General features: G+C 39.6%; 2 protein-coding genes across 2 annotated transcripts in view; one reads left to right on the forward strand and one right to left on the reverse strand.

Moving 5' to 3' along the window:
• Positions 1 to 7,717: 7,717 nt before the first annotated feature.
• On the reverse strand, positions 7,718 to 9,775 carry LOC125382567 (pentatricopeptide repeat-containing protein At1g10270-like). Its single transcript, XM_048400790.1, has 3 exons — positions 9,770 to 9,775; positions 8,932 to 9,218; positions 7,718 to 7,877 (listed from the first exon to the last, which is right to left on the reverse strand). The coding sequence occupies exons 1-3, from the start codon at positions 9,773 to 9,775 to the stop codon at positions 7,718 to 7,720; spliced, it is 453 nt and encodes a 150-aa protein (XP_048256747.1).
• A 624-nt stretch (positions 9,776 to 10,399) lies between these two features.
• The window catches only part of LOC124148543 (dyslexia-associated protein KIAA0319-like protein), a 64,899-nt gene continuing 53,445 nt past the window's right edge, over positions 10,400 to 21,853 (forward strand). The window contains exons 1-2 of the mRNA XM_046519692.2: positions 10,400 to 10,623; positions 21,326 to 21,360. Coding sequence (XP_046375648.2) covers positions 10,533 to 10,623; positions 21,326 to 21,360 — 126 coding nt within the window. The 5' untranslated portion in view covers positions 10,400 to 10,532. The remainder of the gene's footprint in view (positions 10,624 to 21,325; positions 21,361 to 21,853) is intronic.

Genomic DNA, 21,853 nt, shown 5'->3' on the forward strand with positions numbered 1-21,853 from the left:
TATTGATAGAGTTCTGTGGAAAAAATTACTAGTAACTTTTATGTTCCATATGAAATTTCCAGGCTGTGGAAGCTAAAAAAACCACCCCAAATCTGAAAACAGTTTCCCTTAATGAATGGATTTGCTGTTAAGTTTTCTTCATATTCCAATAATCTAACAAGTTGCACCCATAGTTTGAAACAACTTTTTTATTGTGACAGCTGATGTGACATAGAAATATGACTATTGATAATAAGTGCTCTTGTAGTGAATGAATGATGATAAATTGCAATTCATTGTCCATGGGCAGCCCCTGTGTCTACATTGCCTCAGTGGAGTTAGATGTGTTATTCACTCCCCTTGAGATGGCCATGCTGATAGCCAGCCACATCTGTAGTAGTTGAGATCAACTTTGATTGTAGTGCTGCCTACACCAGAAAGTGCATTGACCCTTCTGAGTAATGGTGTGTTTTGCCATGTCCAAGGATTATCTAGATGTGTTCAGGGGCTGATATTCTGAAGCAATCTGAGCCTTTTTGTGTCTACTAGCAGGAACTTGTCACTTGACATCACTTTTGGTAGATTTAACAGCATTAGAAATTGGCACTAGTCCTATAGTCCTTGCCAAACTGCCCAATGGTAAAGGTATCATAGGGACTAGTAGAAATTTGCCCTTTTTAAGGGTTTTGCTATATGTTATCATTATGAGGACTAGTGGACGAAAGCTGTTAGTTTCTAACCCTGTTTAAGTGTTAATGTTTCCACTATTTTCAGATGATCTTACTAGACTGGTGGACAGTTTACCAGACAATTTGGGCTGTGTGTATTGCCTAATATCACAATGTGCTCAAGTCTGCAGCAAATGTTGGTCAAATTCCCAGTCGGAAATTGGGATTAGAAATTGGAATTAGAAATTGTCATGATAATCAACTTTTGTTATGGGTTCTAAGACTATTATTAGTATTAACATGATCAAGAAGAAAAGGCTACTTTACTTACTTCTGTATGACTAGATTGAATGCAATGTTAGGACAAAATAAAGCATTTTCCCATTTTGCCTGCCACAGACACTTAGTTTTGTATCTGAGCTAAATCCCCGGTTATTGAAAGTGCTGGTGGCGTGGAGCATGGTGATGGAGGAGAATCCGAGGAGGCTGCGTCGACTGCATGCCTGCCATGTCCCAGTGGCTTACGTGAGCCGTGTTCCGTGCATTCCAAATGTCAAGTGTCCACCCTAACTTCAGTTGTAAGATTTCCCTTGATCAGACATTCCAGTCATGTGGCCACTTCTGCTCACGTAAAGTCTCCTTGGCCCCTGCACCTCTCATACACTGCTGTCAGGAGACTTGCAGACGCAAGAAAGTCTCACAATATTGAATAGAATCAAGGGTTAACCAGACCAGTTTCATTCATTGATTTACAACAGCAGAGACAATAAAACTTTTTTTCAATGTTTATGTAATTTCTTAAAATCCTCTTGAAATATAATAAACTATAAACACTGATGCTGATACTAACATGTTTATTAAACATATTTTCTGTCAAACATATATTCATTTCCTTTTCCAAAACTTAGGGTAGTCTCATATATAAAAAGTGTAAGGGAATTTTTCTGACTTAAGATTGATATTTAGGCACAAAATTTGTTATTTTCTTACTCCAGCCCTTGCTATATTTTTAAGTCTTGCACATCTAGTGCTTATTTCAGGGTTTGAAGAAAAGGCATATTGTCCAGTTTTTGTTTAATTTACCCTTTGAACACTTAAAATTCACAACAATAGTTTTATAGTTTTCTCAGAAACCTCTTGAAATATAATAAACTAAGAACATTTATTGTTTATGGGAGTATTTCTTGTCATTTATGACGTCTTGAGTGCTAGCAGACAATGTGTAGTGCCTGTGACAGGGATTAGTACCAGCCATGCTGTTTGCCTCATGTCAAGATGCTCAAGGTATCCTCAGGCCAAAAGATAAAGACTTATGTTTCTGACTTTTTGGTTTTATCTAAATTGATGAGATGGTGCAAATTCAAGTATTTTTACATTTTATTTTTCAACAAAGCATACTAACATGGTTTAAATCGTGTAAACAGGTTTAGAGATTGTTAACATTGTGCTTTCCGGTTGGCAGATTAGAGTTATCTGCCCTTTGGTTAAAAGCCCAGGCAACGATGCATGCACGGTTTGACATGAACACAAGACTATTTTGTTTGGTCTATGGGCTAGTAAACATTCAAACTAATGAAAATGAAGATGTTACAATTAAAGTCATACATGTGAATTCATTCATCTGATGATATCAACGAATCTGAAGTTTCACCTCTGACATTGTATCACATTTATCAGGTTGTCGGGTTGAAGAAACATAATAATAACATCGAACGGTTGGGGGGTATATGAGAAACAAGACTCAATCTAATTACCAGGACATGAGGAGTATGGTTTGATTTTCTTCAGTGGGTCAACATGGTCTTATGAGCAATGTCAAGTCTCTCCTAATTAGGGATTCCCACAAATCCATTTATACGTCTCATATTTCAGAAGTTTATTGATTTTCATTAATTCTGAAATCATATGGAAATAACAATGTTTCCAATGACAACAAATATGTTTATGTTGACCCAGTTGTTCTGTGAAGGAAAACAAGACGAAATCCCAGATGTGGCCAAGGGGATTGTTCCATAACCACCTGACGTCTCCGCTAGTCAATGAGGCTCTGGTACACTCGAGATCTCATCTCATAATCAATAAGACCTGTTGTCCAACCCTGCACCACTGTTACAGCATCCTTTGGGCTGAATGGGAACATGTAGAACCGAGCTGATTTATGACCAGCGGCCCCATCTGTCAGTGTAACTGTGTTATGACTGTTTTCAATTTTGGTGATATGCTTGGCTTTTGAAGTCTTTTTGTTCGATCTCATGCTAATGGAGTTTTCAGATGGGCAGTGTGCATAGCTGCTTTAAAGGCGCAAGGTCTTACATTTCAAGTAAATTATTTGCTACTGGAATTTGAAAATCAAATTTTGATATATGGTAGTTTTACTTGTCAGAAGTAACAGAGTATTCCCTTTACAGGTATCAGCTAAAATTAGATTGGCATTGAATTACAGGTAATTCTGTTATGACAACAAGAAGAGCTTCAGTGGGTACCAAAATATTTCTTTTGGAAACTTTCTTTAAACCTGATATTGCATCTTTAATATTTTCTTGAACTGATTTATCAAAAGATTCTATCGTCAAAAACAATTTGTTTTGAATTTCAGTGATATTTACATATTTAATTGTCACAACATTTGGACCCAGTACCAGTACCCATGAAGATCTGGGTTAGAATAGGTCTTCAGCAACTCTTGCTTGTCGTAAGGGGCAACTAACGGGATCGGGTGGTCAGGCTTGCTGACTTAGTTGATGCATGTCATCGTATCCCAATTGCATGGATTGATGCACATAATAATCACTGGATTGTCTGGTCCAGAGTCAATTATATACAGACTGCCATCATATAGCTGGAATATTCTGAGTGCTGAATTAAACAGCAAACATACAAACAACATTACAAAAAGTGTGTATTGTATTTAAGCTTTCATGCTTTCCTATTCGGTCCAGAGTGGGAATGTCAGTGAGAAATGATCTGTTACATTGCCTCATTAGGTTTTTTTCTAGGCCATTGACACTGGCCAGTGGCTTCACTGCCGAGTTTGAGATAACCTCAATTTTCAGAGCACATGTGTTACATGAGTTCTTAGTCTACAAGATATTGATATGAAAATAACTTCAACTAAAATGTTTCTATTTCAGCCTTGAAGAGATTAGAAATGCACTTTATTGTCAACATCGTGAACATTCTGTTCGTTGAAACCAAGGTTGCCAGTCCTTTGGGGGATTTTGTAGGCACTACAAGTGACAGAAAAAATATCCTTAGGCGTAATATGTATAAAAAGTGTGTCAATTAAACAGGACCTCTATGTTATGTGAATCCTTGGTCCATCCATCTTTCAATTATTATTTTTTGTGGTCATATAATTGCATCATTTCTTATGAGTTATGACAAAATATAAGAGAATGTTGTTTCATTATTGATATTTCTGCCATAACAGTTTGGAAGCTCGTGAATAAAACACAACACAGACATGATAGATGTATATTGCTGGAATCCTTATTGAATTACGCAACATCAACAGAATTGCAATGGCCTACATTCAAGTGATGCAGAGTTATGCCCCTTATATATATTTACGCTTACTGGGCATCTGCAGTGTTTTGACATGAGAGAGGAAATTCAGATTTTGTGTTAGCGTGATTTACAGGATCAGCATGACATAAGTAATGTAATACATCATACAAATGAGTTATACCATGTATAATACAGGTCAGATATGAACCAGTGTTTTGTTTGCTCATGAACATGTTTATTGAGGTCTGTTTAAAATAATTAAAATGGTTCTTTTCCTACCATGTCTATGCAAAACCAAACCTTCAACAACATTCAGCACTGTCTGCTTTTTATGTACCGGGTAGTCAAATCTTCACAATCAGTTTCAACCCTTGAGGTAGGGAGTTCTTTATTCTACCACTGTGTAATTCTCTAGATTAGGGGTAGACCCAGTGTAGCGTAACCACAATTCTCACATATTGTTCACTTTGCTCTTTTTAACTTTGAGCATAAAAATAACTGGGGAGTATGGAGGTTTATTGTCTTTACGATAACAGATAAGATTTATGAGATTGGAGATTTTTTATTACAGTGTCATGTATTATACAACTTAAAAATATAACATGTTATTTATGCAATAAAATGTACACTATCCAAACTGGTAAAGTCTTTCAAGAGACCTCTTAAACCTGAATGTTGTTTTTTCGGGTTATTTTCTTGTATTAATAATATTGCACAAGGAATGAATGTGGTCAATGAAGTTGCACATCCAAACCCCCTTTGTTCATTAGCCAGTTTCTTATTAGTGAGTGAGTGAGTGAGGTTTTACGCCGCTTTTAGCAATATTCCAGCAATATCACGGCGGGGGACACCAGAAATGGTCTTCACATATTGTACCCATGTCAGGAATCAAACCCGGGTCTTCCTCGTAACAAGCGAACGCTTTAACCATTAGGCCTAAGTTTCTTTTTAACTTTCAACCCATGACTCTACTCTACGATTAAGAATGTCTGTGTACGCTTTACTGGGTATCAACAGCAGAGTCATGCCTCTGTGTCTCAGTGGGTCAAAAGAGTCGGATGAGTCTGTCACTCCTTTTCCTTGGCAATACAGTGTTATTAAGATGGTAGGGCTGGGACGGGAAACTTGGGTACTCGGGTCGGGTGGGTCATGAGTAGGACCTGGGTACCCACAGTACTACCCGGACCCGTGGTTGTCACGTGACATATTGTTTAATGACAAAAACTCACTAGAGCTCAGTGGTTACACTACAAGTCACTTATGTTAGCATTTTTTTATGATGATGCAAACATTCCTTTTGACTTGTATATGTTTGAAAAAAGATAAAGCTTCAGTCAACTTCAGTGTACGCATGATTTGATCATTTCATAAAAGACCATATATCTTTTATATAGTCTCTGGTTTCATACATGTATCTAAGCAACTTTTGCCAGGGCTACAGTTAAACTATTCCCAATTAGACATTGTGTTCTCAACTCTTGAGACCTACAGTGGGTACCTGTGTAGGGTCGGGTAGCCGGGTAGTAAATTTGGATTCGTCCCAGCCCTATAGGATGGTATGCTTTGATCTGGTGCAACAGGTGTATACTGTTTTTTTTGCAGTAGTCAGGGGAAATGTTATCAATACCTGTAGCAATAGCTTTGTTCCTTCGTTGTTGCAAAACAGCTGTCTCCACTTCTGTGAATGGTATCGGATTACATGTATTCAGTTTAGAAACATGAGAAATGTTTACATCTCACTCCAGCTCTTTCTGTCATGGTAGCTGATCAATAACATCTTGGTGGAAATCGTCATCAAACGTTGAGTGTGGAGTATCAGATGTGTAGGAGTTTTCTAATGCTGTAAAATTTGTTCGTTGTCAGTGACTATATTGCCTTTTTCATTTTCAGTAGAATTTCCTCTTTTCTGTCGTTGGCTAATCCCATTTTTCCACATGTCCCTGAAGAATCTTTACTTTTTTTCCGCTGACGTATGTATAAGCTGTTTTGCTTGATACGTTCTCCTTGTTTGACGATTTGTTTTCTTGATTTTAGAAAGTTTTTTTCATGCATATCTTTTCAATTCAGTTTTTATTCCTTTTCTTCTGTAAACAGGATTGTGATGGATCTAGAACAGAACAGAATTTGTATTCAGTAATTTTGGTTTCAAAGTCCATCAGTGCCACACGTTGCAGATACAGGCAGATGAATCTGATGCTGTTGATCCCCACGTTAACCCCCTAGTATTGCATGCTGGGACAGAAGCTGAGAGTTTCGCTGCTGCATTATTGGTCTCCTTCAGTTATTGCACCTGTGACTAGTGTTAGGTATTAATAGAGAAAATAGAGGATCACATTAAAATGGATGGTCTGTTGATGTGAAACCTTGTCTTGTATAATCTTTTATTGCCGTTTGATTTCTTTTGGTAAACACACGTTCATTAAAACGAACTGGATTGATGAAAACATATTTCATCTGCGATAATGAAAGACAGCAAATTATTCTTGGGGACCCATGTGTTGTTGTCCACCAGCTTTGGAAGAGAAGAGAGATGCCACCTGTTGACACAGAAACTAGGTGATTTACTGTAGTGAATGGTTAGTTCTCCGGGGGATACCGGGTTAGGATTGGTGCTCAGGAACCTATGCTGGTCATAAACAGCGACTGAATGGATCAGGTGGTCGGACTTGGTGACTTTGGTGATAACATGTCACGGTCTCCTGATGGCGTGGATTGTTGCTCAACAAATGGAGTGTCTGATCCTGACTTGATTTTTACAGGCCGCATAATATATATAACATGGCCGATTTCAGCGAGGTCCAGATATTGGTTTTTGTGATTCAGTCAAGTAAACCAACTTGAACAAGGCATTGCTTTTGGTTGGTTCTTCTTTGTTTTTGAGATAAACAGAGTTGTGTAAATGGAAAATACTGCTGTGGTGTATAAGGCCAACAATTAATAGGTACTTGGGCTGGAGAGAATGTAGAGGATAGCCAATAGGGGATGAGGGATTATCCAGCGTTAGAAATTGGTACTAGTCCTGTAGTCCTGGCCAAACTGCCCAATAGTTAAGGTATCATAAGGACTAGTAGAAATTTCCCATTTTTAAGGGTTTTGCTCTATGTTATCATTATGGGGACTAGTAGACTAAACATGTTAGTTTCTACTGCTGTTATCTGTTATGCGTGAATGAAATGTTTGTCTCAAGATATAAGCAAGTTAAAGAGACAGCACATATATAATGATGATTTCCATCATTGAACCAAGTTTCTTTGTTAACCAAACTCCTTATTGGCAGTACAGACGTCATTGTTACAATGTAGAGATGATGTCATCATAGTAATAATCTCATAGCATGTCTCTGTTGACATACTAACCCCGTTACCTACTGGACATGGTGTTCAAATGGACAGGATGGGCATACAGTTTGGCCCTCACCCTTCACTCCTGGGTCACTCCTGGCTCACTCCTGGCTCACTCCTTGTTCACTCTTGGCTCACTCCTGGCTCACTCCTGGCTCAATCTTTGTTCACTCTTGGTCCACTCCTGGCTCACTCTTTGTTCACTCTTGGTCCACTCCTGGCTCACTCCTGGCTCACTCTTTGTTCACTCTTGATCCGCTCCTGGCTCACTCTTTGTTCACTCTTGATCCGCTCCTGGCTCACTCTTTGTTCACTCTTGGTCCATTCCTGGCTCACTCCTGGCTCACTCTTGGTCCACTCTTGGCTCACTCCTGGCTCACTCCTGGCTCAATCTTTGTTCACTCTTGGTCCACTCCTGGCTCACTCTTTGTTCACTCTTGGTCCACTCCTGGCTCACTCCTGGCTCACTCCTGGCTCACTCTTTGTTCACTCTTGATCCGCTCCTGGCTCACTCTTTGTTCACTCTTGATCCGCTCCTGGCTCACTCTTTGTTCACTCTTGGTCCATTCCTGGCTCACTCCTGGCTCACTCTTTGTTCACTCCTGACTCACTCATGGCTCACTCTTTGTTCACTCTTTGTCCACTCTTGGCTCACTCCTGGCTCACTCCTGGCTCACTCCTGGCTCACTCTTTGTTCACTCTTGATCCGCTCCTGGCTCACTCTTTGTTCACTCTTTGTCCACTCTTGGCTCACTCCTGGCTCACTCCTGGCTCACTCCTGGCTCACTCTTTGTTCACTCTTGATCCACTCCTGGCTCACTCTTTGTTCACTCTTTGTCCACTCTTGGCTCACTCTTTGTTCACCCTTGGTCCACTCTTTGTCCACTCTTGGCTCACTCTTTGTTCACTCTTGGTCCACTCTTTGAACACTCTTGGTCCACTCTTTGTCCACTCTTGGCTCACTCTTTGTTCACTCCTGGCTCACTCCTGGCTCACTCTTTGTTCACTCTTGGTCCACTCTTTGAACACTCTTGGTCCACTCTTTGTCCACTCTTGGCTCACTCTTTGTCCACTCCTGGCTCACTCTTTGTTCACTCTTGGTCCACTCTTGGCTCACTCCTGGCTCACTCCTGGCTCACTCTTTGTTCACTCTTGGTCCACTCTTGGCTCACTCCTGGCTCACTCCTGGCTCACTCTTTGTTCACTCTTTGTCCACTCTTGGTCCACTCTTTGTCCACTCTTGGCTCACTCTTTGTCCACTCTTGGCTCACTCTTTGAACGCTCTTGGTCCACTCTTTGTCCACTCTTGGCTCACTCTTTGTCCACTCTTTGTTCACTCTTTGTCCACTCTTTGTCCACTCTTGGTCCACTCTTTGTCCACTCTTGGCTCACTCTTTGTCCACTCTTTGTTCACTCTTTGTCCACTCTTGGCTCACCCTTTGTCCACTCTTTGTTCACTCTTTGTCCACTCTTTGTCCACTCTTGGTCCACTCTTGGTCCACTCTTTGTCCACTCTTTGTCCACTCTTGGTCCACTCGTTGTCCACTCTTGGCTCACTCTTTGTCCACTCTTGGCTCACTCTTTGAACACTCTTGGTCCACTCTTTGTCCACTCTTGGTCCACTCTTTGTCCACTCTTGGTCCACTCTTTGTTCACTCTTTGTCCACTCTTTGTCCACTCTTGGCTCACTCTTTGTCCACTCTTGGCTCACTCTTTGTCCACTCTTTGTTCACTCTTGGCTCACTCTTTGTCCACTCTTTGTTCACTCTTTGTCCACTCTTTGAACACTCTTTGTCCACTCTTTGTCCACTCTTTGAACACTCTTTGTCCACTCTTGGTCCACTCTTTGTCCACTCTTGGCTCACTCTTTGTCCACTCTTGGCTCACTCTTTGAACACTCTTTGTCCACTCTTTGTCCACTCTTGGTCCACTCTTTGTCCACTCTTGGCTCACTCTTTGTTCACTCCTGGCTCACTCCTGGCTCACTCCTGGTCCACTCTTGGCTCACTCCTGGTTCACTCTTTGTCCACTCTTGGCTCACTCCTGGTTCACTCCAATAAACTCACACAAATTGAAAGTTATTTATTTAGTAATTAAGTTTACTTCTAACCAAGTATCAACTTGTACCAAAGATTTCATCCTGCCTTTTAGAAGAATGTTGTGGCAACAAAATATCATATGTTGTAGCAGGATCACGAGGGGTACATGGGGTTTTATGCCTCCCACGTTAGGTTTTATACCCCTCGTGATCCTGCTACAACAATTTTTTCTTACCAACATGTTTTACAGTGACAATGTAAAAGAATTCAAACAAATTCGAAATTGATAGAAAACAGCTGTTCGCTTGAGCTGAGGTTAGCTTGTGCTATGTGACGTGACTTCCATTGACTTGAAAAAAGCATGTGACTTTTTACTTTGAAGCGGGGCATAAGAGATTTAGTCTGCCTCTCAGAAATCCATGTGCAGCCTAACTTGCTCAGGGCGGGGTATAAGAGATTTGTTCCCCGGCTGAGAAATTTATTCCCCTCCAAGGCGGGGTACATAGTACTTTATCACGATCACGTGGACCAATCAGATCTCAGCATTTTGACATGGATGTATGATAAGGACTATTATTAGGTGTGCCTCTGACATTGTATAAGCCCAAAAGAAGTCTTTTCGGATTTTGGCTTTCAGAACTTGTAGACTGAAGAATGGGAATTTAGGTAGCCCAGTTTTTAAGGTGTTTGCTCATCACACCGAAAACCGAAATGTATTCATGAATGTATCATGAATTTTTTTGTTTCCTCAGCTGTGATATTGCTCAAATATTGTTAAGGCGTAAAAAGTTCCCTCATTGTAGACTGAGGTATTAACTATTAACTCCTTTTTTTCAGAGTACACCAGCAGCAGCAGCACCACCACCACCAGCAGCAGCAGCAGCAGCAGCAGCACAACGCCACCACCAGTGCATCAGCAAACATGTGAGTTCGGGATCGTGGGCGAATGTAAGCATGAACACGAGGAGTGTGTACTGCGGGAGGGCTCCAAGTCTCGCATGGGGCTTTGTAAGTGTGAGCAGGACTACCATCGGGACGACAGCTTCAATTGTGTGCCGGCTGACCTGGTCCCAGGAAACAAGCCTAAAGGTAACCATGTTTCTTTGCCATACTTACAAGTATTGTTTAGCTAGTCTTAATTGTGCAATATTTGCAGTATTTATAAACAAAATATGTTGTGTTGTGTGACATGTACTCATGAACTCAATGGAGATTTCGGGTTAGAATTGGTCTCTCGCAGCCTATGCTGGTCAGAAGAGGCGACCAAATTAAACATGTGGTCAGACTCGGTGACTTGGTTGATTGTGTGTCATCGTATGGTGTGGATCAATGCTCACAATTTCAGTCACTGGATTGTCTGGTCCAGATTTGATTATTTACAGGCTGCCTTCATATAGCTGGAATATTGCTGTGTTGTGTTAAACAACAAAGAAACAATTTACTCGAGAGTGGTACCCTAATATGCTATCATTTAGTGCTGAAGGAACCTAAAACTTACGTCACCTATAACTTGCAAAATATAATGTAAAACATATTGTAATGGAAATCAATACAGTATTCATAGTATATCTGACTATTGGTTTAGTCGAATCCTTGGAGGCACCAGGGACTTCCTGTCAATTCTCAAGGAAGTGCTTAATGAGGATGCTGATGGATTTTACTGATATTTTAAAATAACTCGAGGACATTATTGTAAAGATTGGTCTGAATTTGATCGTGAAAGTGTAATATAACCATGAAGTTCTGAATAACGTGAAATCAAATACTGCTTCAAGTAAAAGTGAAACAACAAATTAGTGACTGAAAATAGAATCTGTCTTATAATTGGTCTCACTTGCAATTTGCCCTACAATGTTATTGATAGCTTTGATAAACAGAAAATGAAAGCACAGTAAAGAATAGAGGCTTCCGCCAATGGGTCATTTGTGTTTATTTGACTGGTCAAGCTAAATTATTTACTGCTCATAAATATCAATCTCTGATTTACAGGATGCCATCATATAGCTGGAATATTCATAAGTGCACCTTTAAACAACAAACACAATTTGTGACTCACAATTAACCATCACCACCCAGATCCACCTTAATGGATAAAAAATTTGCTTTTTAAAAACTGTTATTTGAAGTCCTACTATCTACAATGGTTCCCGTGCAATATGCTAAATATCATAATAATTAGAGAATTGAGAAAATCTGCAGAATGCAAGATTGTTTACCATCAAGATTTATGACATTTTTAAATGAAGTGTTATAATTGAGAAGTGTAAGAGTTATGCCCCTTTTATCATTGCTCAGACTATGAAGGCTCTATGTTATAATAAAAACTAAAACTAGGTAAATGCTATGTAACTTTCTTTTGAATTTTGAGCATTTATGTCTGTTTTGTTTCATATTTGTGAACAACAGAATATACTGTGTATGTGTTATGGTTAGAGTATAAGGCCAAACAACATAATGTCTTGCTTCTCGTCACTGACCAAACCTACAATCCTACATAAGTCCCCTTTTCTTGTGATGCTGAATTCGGTTCCAGTTCCAAGGTTGTACTTATAATGCATCCCGTCATGATGGTCAACAATGCCATTGTTGCTGCTGCTGCAAGTTTGGAAGCAGTGGAGGGAATGTTTTGGTAGAATTGTGAATTTTGGTTTGAATGGATGGGAAATTAATATCTGAATAATTATATGATGCATTATATTATATGATGAGAAGCAAGATTGTTTTAATGTGGACTTATATATAGCTTTAGGTGATAAGTTACTATCTGCTGACTGTCAGATTTTATGAGATTTGTATTCTTGCATTCCTTGTTATGCATCAGCCTCCCATCAATTATCATGGAACTGTTCTGGGTGAACAATACCTTCCAAATGACGTGCTGGTTTTCTTGGGGAATTAGTCAGCAAAGAGCCAGAGTCACAGGAGACTAATCACAATTTTATTTACAAGAACAATTAACAATTTACAATATACTTAGATAATAACTGAGGGTGCCACAGAGAGTCGGTACACACTCTGGGCTGTGGGAGAGAGGTCTGCTTGGTAAGAGAGTCAAACCCCTTCTCTCCCTAAAACCTGCCTACAGTATGTATTTAACAAAAATTTAAACAATAAAATGGAATGTGATTGGATGATACACGATTGGTTGTGTCCTAAGCTAAATGGATGGCTAGACAGAGGGGAATACTAAATCCTGTTTATCCTGTTGGACTGGCACTAATCTTGTTGACATATTTACTGGATGCTTTGAAAGAGATTAGGGTGTCACTATAGATGAGCTTGTATGGGGGCTAATCCTTAATGCACTATAGACGAGCTTGTATGGGGGCTAATCCTTAATGAGTCTTAATTGAAGTAATGTTATTCTAATATACCCCGGTAGGTGATGACAGATATACTTAAATAAATATCCTTTGTCTGGGAGATGGGATCTTGATACCTTAGGCTAGCATTTATCTAAAAGCTTCAAATCAATTAAACTATGTAGACGTAACTCTTGTCTTATTGAATAGTATGTCTAGAAGACGCGCTCCCATTACCTTAGGCTAGCAACCATCTAAAAAAGCTTTAACTGAAACTACTGATATTTTATATATGCATTTTACCTAATGATATTTATTACTTGGTAAACTATAATTATATGAAATGATGTATAAATATTACACCATGATAACTCATAAAAGCACTTGATGTAGATCTAATTATTATAAGATAACTTAGTATAAATGTTATCCCATGATAACTTCCCCTCCGTCTGAAAAAGTTTGGACCCCAAACGTGTAAAAATAAAAATAATTAAGGCTTAGATGGACAATGTATAAAGTTAAACTGGTAGTAGTGAATAATGATTATTATAGAGTCTCTTTGACATAAGGAAACATAATATAAAAATGCTGTCATCAGGGGTTCTGGATGTGGAGCTGGCTTGTCTTGGCACTCTGTACTGGTGGTTTTATGGGTGATGTAGGAGGCCTTGAGTTCCACATCCTGGATTGGGGTTGTAAGGTAGTAGGCTGTGTCCATGGAGGTGTTACATGGAAACAAAGAAAAGAGAGTTAGCATGTTCAAATAATATGTCATATATAAATACTTCCTTAGTTTGTCTGTAATAACTAGAAAATAAAACAAATATGATAATTATGATGTAAAAGATCAGTACATAATTATTACTAAACGGTGTCATGACCAGGAAGAATGTATTGGCGGCAAATTACAAAAGTTTATCATGAAAAAAAAATAGTAATATCCTTCTACTTTTGGATACAAACATTAGACACATTATATGTGCATGTGCATATAACAAGTGCATTGATTTGTTACATTAATACGGTATACAAAAGGTGTATATCATTGTTAGTTTTCGTAACTATTTGGTTTGCCTTTTCTTTGTTTTGGTTCATTTCGGTTGTTAAGTTTGCTTTATTTGAATTTGGTTTGTTTCGCTTTGATTTTCCTTCGGTTCAATGCGATAGGGTTTGGTTTATTTTGCTTCTGACAGTTTGGGTTCGATTCCCAGTATGGTTTGGTTCGCTTCGGTACGGTTTGGGTTTGATTCCCAGTATGGTTTGGTTCGCTTCGGTACAGTTTGGGTTCGATTCCCAGTATGGTTTGGTTCGCTTCGGTACGGTTTGGGTTCGATTCCCAGTATGGTTTGGTTCGCTTCGGTACGGTTTGGGTTCGCTTCCCAGTATGGTTTGGTTCGCTTCGGTACGGTTTGGGTTCGCTTCCCAGTATGGTTTGGTTCGCTTCGGTACGGTTTGGGTTCGATTCCCAGTATGGTTTGGTTCGCTTCGGTACGGTTTGGGTTCGATTCCCAGTATGGTTTGGTTCGCTTCGGTACGGTTTGGGTTCGCTTCCCAGTATGGTTTGGTTCGCTTCGGTACGGTTTGGGTTCGCTTCCCAGTATGGTTTGGTTCGCTTCGGTACGGTTTGGGTTCGATTCCCAGTATGGTTTGGTTCGCTTCGGTACGGTTTGGGTTCGCTTCGGTACATTTTGGGTTCGCTTCCCAGTATGGTTTGGTTTGTGTCATTTCACTTCGGTACGGTTTGGGTGCGGGTTCGCTTTTGAGATTGGTTGATCAGGTCAATGCTCAAAATTTGTTGTGATACAAATAACTCAGATGATCAGGCTGATGCCATTTGTTCTCAACTGGCGACCCATAGTGAAAAGACTGGACACAAGAAAACATAACAAGATACAGCTAATAGCTGTTTCGTGATTTGCACCGTTTATTCAGGAGATTTTGTATTTTGATCAAGAATATGTGCAATTGGCATTGTTCGGTATGTTCGGTAAGGTTATCATAGTATGGTAGATGGGGACTAAAGTCTGTGGCTGAAATACGGTAGTAAAAGGTGTTGATGGTTCCAAAGTCTTTATCTCGAAAAATAACCCTTTTGGATTTATAAATTGGTGGTTCCTCTGGATCATATCGAGGATTATCTTCTATACAGGACCAATTACGGAGATCCTGCCAGCTATCATCAAGGTAGCGCTGTATGAGGTGGGGAGGAACACTTTCAAAATAGCATGTGTGAACAGTATCAGGATGTTCTTTATATGAGACCTTGACATAGCAGTCTCCTTGAATAATTTCAATGCCCAGAACTCTTTCTATTTTATGTTCTACTCTTCGTAGGTGTTTGGGAAAAAACGGATGTGGTTTGACATCTAATTCTATGCATGGTTTGGTGTTGTCTTGCTTGACATTTCCTGACATTGTATTCCCTGACAGAACATTGACTGATTTATTGTCTTGTGCTGATTCCTTTTGGTCGAAAAACTTATGATTCTTCAGTGGACGTTTTCGTCGTTTTCCTGACATACTTCTTTTGAGGTGAAATTCTCTCCGAATGGAGTCTGGAATGCTGCTGCCATACTCCCATGTGTTTCCTCTTTCTGGATCCTTCCATTTTACTCTGTAGTAGATTTTGCCATTTGCTCTCTTGGAACTAACAATTGAGTGGATGTCCTCTGGATTGAAGACCTGAGGGATGTCCTTGGTTTGATTACCTGATGTTGGACTTGGAGGTTGTACCTGGCTGTCGTCGGGTTGTTTTCTGGATTTGGGCTGGTGATGCTTACTATTCACTCCTCTTTTCCCTTTATTTACCTTTTCATTTACCTTGGTTGGGGCACTAGGACCTGGTGTGGCATGATTTTCCTTCATGGTTGCCGTGGGACTGGTAGGTTTTTCTGTTGTACTTGAAGCAGGGTTTTTCTTCTTTGTTGGGGTCTTTTGCTTCTGACTCTTGTTGCTGGAAGTACCTGCCTTTGTTTTGGAATTGACCTTCTTACCTTTCTGTTGTGGAGGTGATTGATCAGTAGCCTGGTAAGTTGAACTTGTTAATGGGGAATTGTTGCTGTCAAACTGAGTATCATTGACTGGTTCCTCGTTGTCATCCATGACTCCTGAATCTATGTTACTGGAGTCATTGAGGTATGGTTCTGGAGGATACTGTGGACGATCAGCAGGATCAAAATATGGCTTCAGACGGTTGGCATGGACCAGTGGTTTGTGTATTTTGTCGTCAGAACTTCGGCGTAGTTTGTAGGTATAATTTGGACCTGTATGGATGATATAATAGCTACCATACCACTTTTTGGTTAATTTGTTGGAAAGGCCTTTTTCAACTTTTTGACAGTAAAGCCAAACTCTTTGACCTGGGGCGAATTCTGGTTCTTTAGCCTTTCTATTATATTGTTCTGAATACACCTCCTTAGCCCGAGCAGTGTTTTCAGCTGCGATTGTTCTAGTGATTTCAAGCTCCTCAAGCAAATTGGAAAGATAACTTTTGTTATTGTGGCCTAAATTTTCTTTTGGAATTAATGCTACATCTTGTGGAGCTCTCATTTCTCGGCCGAAAAGCATAACATATGGGGATTTTTGAGTTGATGAATTTGGGGCCATCCGATAGGCCATCATGATGCCAGGAATAAAACGGGGCCAATCATTTTGAGACTTGTTACAGTAGGCTCTTAGTGATTGATTGATATAAGAGTTGAGCCTTTCTACACAGCTGTTAGTTTGAGGATGGTATGGGCTGGTATGAGTAAACTTAATTGCCAAAAGTTCACAAATTGCTTTGATAAGTTTGGACATGAAGTTCTGACCTCTGTCTGAAATTAAGGTCCTTGGAGCGCCATACCGACAAAATATTTCTCTGACGAGAACATCTGCTACTTCTTTGGCTTCTTGGGTCTGAAGTGGAAAGGCTTCACACCATCTAGATGATGCATCTGTGATGACCAAAATGTATTTGTACTTATCTGGTGTTGTTGGCAGGGGACCGAGAATGTCAATGTGCCATCGGGTGAAGACCTCTTCTACAGGTAGTGGATGAAGTGGTGCCTTCTTGCCATGGTAGTGCCTCTTGGTCTGTTGACATACCTCACATGTCTGGACATAAGTAGCAATATCGCTGTACATTTTGGGCCAGTAGTACTTAGGTCTCATGGTGTTGTGCATCCTTTCTTTCCCATGGTGGCAACCGCCAAACTCTGAGTCATGATAGGATTGCAGGACTTGATTTCTGAGGGTTCTTGGGACTGCCAGCTGTTTAATGAACTTGTCTGCATGGCCTTTCTGTCTTTGTGGAACGAATCGGTATAGGATGCCTTCATCAATTTCAAAAGTATTGGCTTCAATAAGAATCTTTTGACGATCCTTTTCATTTTGTGGAAGGACTTCATCCTCTTTGTAGTCAAAGATTTGGATGAAATCTGGACAAATCCTTTGTAGGTGACGTAAATTTGGATGTTCTTTTATACTTACTTCAACCAATGTGTCTTGGGTAACATCAGCATTTGTAGCATGAAAGGCTGCAACAACATTAACTGGTACTGACTGATAATCCTCTTCATATTCAAAGGTGACTGACCAATGTGTTGTTTGTGTGTCTGATTCTAAGTGATTGACAATAGGTGTGCAAATATCCTCAGTCTGAGTTGTCTGTGTGACTTGTGTGGATGAATGGGTGTTTGGCAAGATTGTGGTACTGCTAGTTGATTTGCTTTGCTGAGTTGAAGTTATTGAGAAGACTGTTTTCTCAGCATCTTCTTCTGTCTGATCATTACAGTTAATATTTTCCTCATATTCCCTACGTGAGAGAGCATCGGCATTCCCATTGGCTTTGCCGCTGCGGTGAACAATGTCAAAAGTGTAGGTAGAAAGTTCCAAAGACCATCGTCCTAACCTACCTGTGGCATCCTTGATGGATTTCAGCCACTTCAATGCTATATGATCAGTGTAGACTGTGAATTTGGAATTTGCAAGGTATGGACGAAAGGATCTAATGGCTTCAACTAGAGCTAAGCCTTCCTTTTCTGTAATGCTCCAGTTCTTTTCGCTGCCATGAAGAGCTCTACCACCAAAAGCTATTGGATGTTCATTATTTTTCTCGTCTTTTTGACTCAAAACAAAACCTATGCTCATATCACTGGCATCAGTTGCAAGAAGAAATTCTTTGTCAAAATTTGGATACGCCAGAACAGGTGTATTACTCATAGCATGTTTGAGTGTGTTGAATGCCTGATCACACTCAAGTGACCATTGGAACTTTGGTTTCTTTCCTAGTTCTGCCTCCGAATGCTTCTTTAGCAAGGCATTCAGTGGAAGGGCTATGTGAGCGTAATTTTTCACATACTTCCTGTAGAAGTTTGTGAGACCTAAGAAGGAGCGAATCTGCTTTTGTGACTTGGGCACTGGAAAGGTTCTAATTGCTTCAATCTTTTTGTCATCAACTTGAACACCTCCACATGATAAAACATGACCCAGAAAAGAAACTTTGTCCATTGCAAAATTGCATTTGGATGGCTTTAGTGTTAATTTTGCCTGTTTTAGATAGTAAAATACTTGCTCCAAATGTTGGAGATGCTCTTCAAAGTTTTTGCTGTAAATTATCAAATCATCAATGTAGATCAGCGCAACCTTAAAAAGCAATTTTCGTAGCACTTTGCTCATGAGCTGTTGAAAACAAAGTGGAGAATTTGTCAAGCCTTGGGGCAATCGTTTGAATTGATAAAGGCCTTGATGGGTGACGAAAGCAGTTTTATGCTTTGAATCTTCATGTAATGGCACTTGGAAGAAGCCATTAGCAAGGTCTAAAGTTGAGAAGATCTTAGCATGTGCATTGGCGATGTTATCAACAACATCATCAAAAACAGGAAGAGGCCAAGACATTGGTAAAGTGACAGAATTCAATTTTCTGTAGTCACAAACAAATCTATATGAGCCATCGCGTTTCTTGACTAGGATAATTGGAGCTGAATACATAGAAGTAGATTCCTCGATCAAATCATACTTCAGAAAATCATCTATAAGTTCTTCAGTGACTTTTTGGAGATGAGGAGATTGACGATATGGTCTACTCTTAACGGGTGGGTGGTTGCCAGTGTCAATGATATGTTGGTGCAGGTCAGTCTTACCTAAATCTGCAAGACTTGTTGAAAACATGTTTCTATTTTGTCCCAAAAATCTAAATAGTCTGTGTCGTTGGTCTGGAGTCAGTTGTGTATTGGTCAAATCAAATCCTAACTCCTGTGCAATTTTGACATAATCCCTGGTGTCATTGTCTCTCTTCTCATTGTCGGTGTTAACGGTACTGATGAATGGTTGGTCAGAGCCGATTTCAAAAACAGAGTCTTTGTCAATGTAACTAAATTTGCCTACAACTGTACCCTTGTCAAGAACCTTTTCTTCTTGGGAGGGATTCATAAGCCTAAATGTAGCAGTCTTGCTTTTTGATTTAGAAAGAGTTCTACCGCCTGCTACTTCAGAATGAGCAGTGAGGGAAGCAATGGGTTCAATGAGGATGAGGGAATCCTCTTTGGTCTCTGATAGTCTGACCTTGAAATGAATTTCACTCTGAGGGGGGATGTAAATCTGATCTATTGTTTTTGCTAATCCACTAATCTCATGCACTGAATTGGCTATGAAATTGATATATTGCCTATCTGAGGTGCTGTTGTTGAGTATCAAGGAATGACAGCTATAATCTAAGACTGCATCATTGTCATCAAGGAAGTTCCCACCAAATTATCATGGAACTGTTCTGGGTGAACAATACCTTCCAAATGACGTGCTGGTTTTCTTGGGGAATTAGTCAGCAAAGAGCCAGAGTCACAGGAGACTAATCACAATTTTATTTACAAGAACAATTAACAATTTACAATATACTTAGATAATAACTGAGGGTGCCACAGAGAGTCGGTACACACTCTGGGCTGTGGGAGAGAGGTCTGCTTGGTAAGAGAGTCAAACCCCTTCTCTCCCTAAAACCTGCCTACAGTATGTATTTAACAAAAATTTAAACAATAAAATGGAATGTGATTGGATGATACACGATTGGTTGTGTCCTAAGCTAAATGGATGGCTAGACAGAGGGGAATACTAAATCCTGTTTATCCTGTTGGACTGGCACTAATCTTGTTGACATATTTACTGGATGCTTTGAAAGAGATTAGGGTGTCACTATAGATGAGCTTGTATGGGGGCTAATCCTTAATGCACTATAGACGAGCTTGTATGGGGGCTAATCCTTAATGAGTCTTAATTGAAGTAATGTTATTCTAATATACCCCGGTAGGTGATGACAGATATACTTAAATAAATATCCTTTGTCTGGGAGATGGGATCTTGATACCTTAGGCTAGCATTTATCTAAAAGCTTCAAATCAATTAAACTATGTAGACGTAACTCTTGTCTTATTGAATAGTATGTCTAGAAGACGCGCTCCCATTACCTTAGGCTAGCAACCATCTAAAAAAGCTTTAACTGAAACTACTGATATTTTATATATGCATTTTACCTAATGATATTTATTACTTGGTAAACTATAATTATATGAAATGATGTATAAATATTACACCATGATAACTCATAAAAGCACTTGATGTAGATCTAATTATTATAAGATAACTTAGTATAAATGTTATCCCATGATAATCTGTTAACAATGATGAATATTCACCGTAGAGAGTCTGACCAGAGGGTGGAAGGTTGGTTTTCTATCCCCTGGCCACGTCATGCTCAAAGACGTTAAAAAGATGGTACTTGTTGTTACCCTGCCTTGGGCCCAACATTAAGGGGCTAAAACAAGGACTGGTCGGCTAGGGAGTCAGTATGCTGTATCTGAGTGGAGTATTCATGGTTAAACTGCGGCATGGTATTTTAGTGATACTGGCATAAGTCTAGACCAGTACAAGCAGCCACACACACACGTGCATGGATGTTGCTGTACAAGTCAAATAAGCTTCAACGTGAAGTTAATCCCTTGACACCTCTCCTCATCATCAATTACCTTACTGTATTTTCTTGAGTATAGTGCGCACCCATGTATAATGCGCACCCCCCTCTAGCGGATTCAGTATTTTGGAGAGAAAAAATTCAAATGTCAAGCACAGAAAAAAATTACACCGTAGATCTACCCGTTCAGCGAATTCCGGTAAACAAACGGGTGATGAGAAACTTGGTCAGTACACATTCGAAATTTGAGATAAAAATCACCAGACATGTTTATTTACCGTTTAAATTGTATTTTTTGTTCTGCTAGGCATTGTTTTACATCCAGGGATTAAGATTACCTTGTGTATTTTCTCGTAACTAAGCCGGAAACAGCAATCAGCTGTACACACATTTTCTTGGAATCTTCCGGTGATACTCAAGAAAATACTGTACTCTATTTATCATAACCAGCAAGATGGCCAAAACACAGTTGTCTGTTTGAAGCAAAAAATGATTCTATTGTAGTCCTTTAAAAGATACTTCATGTCCATCTAATGTGTTTCAGATAAAAAGACATCCGATGAGAACACTGATGCATCAGTAAGTAGTATGCTAATTAATTTAAAAAATAGAAATGTGTAAAAGGAAAATGTTCTGATGATTTTAGCTCTCTTGGATAGAGATTAATAAATATCCAACAAATAGATTATTTCACATCAGTCAATTATTCCCCATACCGTATTCGACGTAATAAGCTCCCAGGGCGCTCTCAAAATTAGGAATAGGGGGCTCTTATTAGAATATTATTTTGGTGTAAAAAACAGAGTTGAAAGATAAATTTTGTGGTTTAAGCTGACAACCTGAAATGTTTATATACGACAGATATATTTTTCCAGAATTAAATTGCCCATAATTAAGGGTGCATTTAACACACGAGTGTGTATCATACGCGAATAAATAAGTCTTGTGTACATTGATCAGTTGGAAGGGGTGCTAATTGGGATTGTTCACTTGCCAATATATTAACAAATATCGCCCTGGGCGCTTATTGGAGCGGGGCGCTTATTACGTCGAATACGGTATGTTGATTTAG

The sequence above is a fragment of the Haliotis rufescens genome, unplaced genomic scaffold (assembly GCF_023055435.1).
Source record: "Haliotis rufescens isolate VD_foot unplaced genomic scaffold, xgHalRufe1.0.p SCAF_1, whole genome shotgun sequence".
Taxonomy (NCBI): Eukaryota; Metazoa; Mollusca; class Gastropoda; order Lepetellida; family Haliotidae; genus Haliotis; species Haliotis rufescens.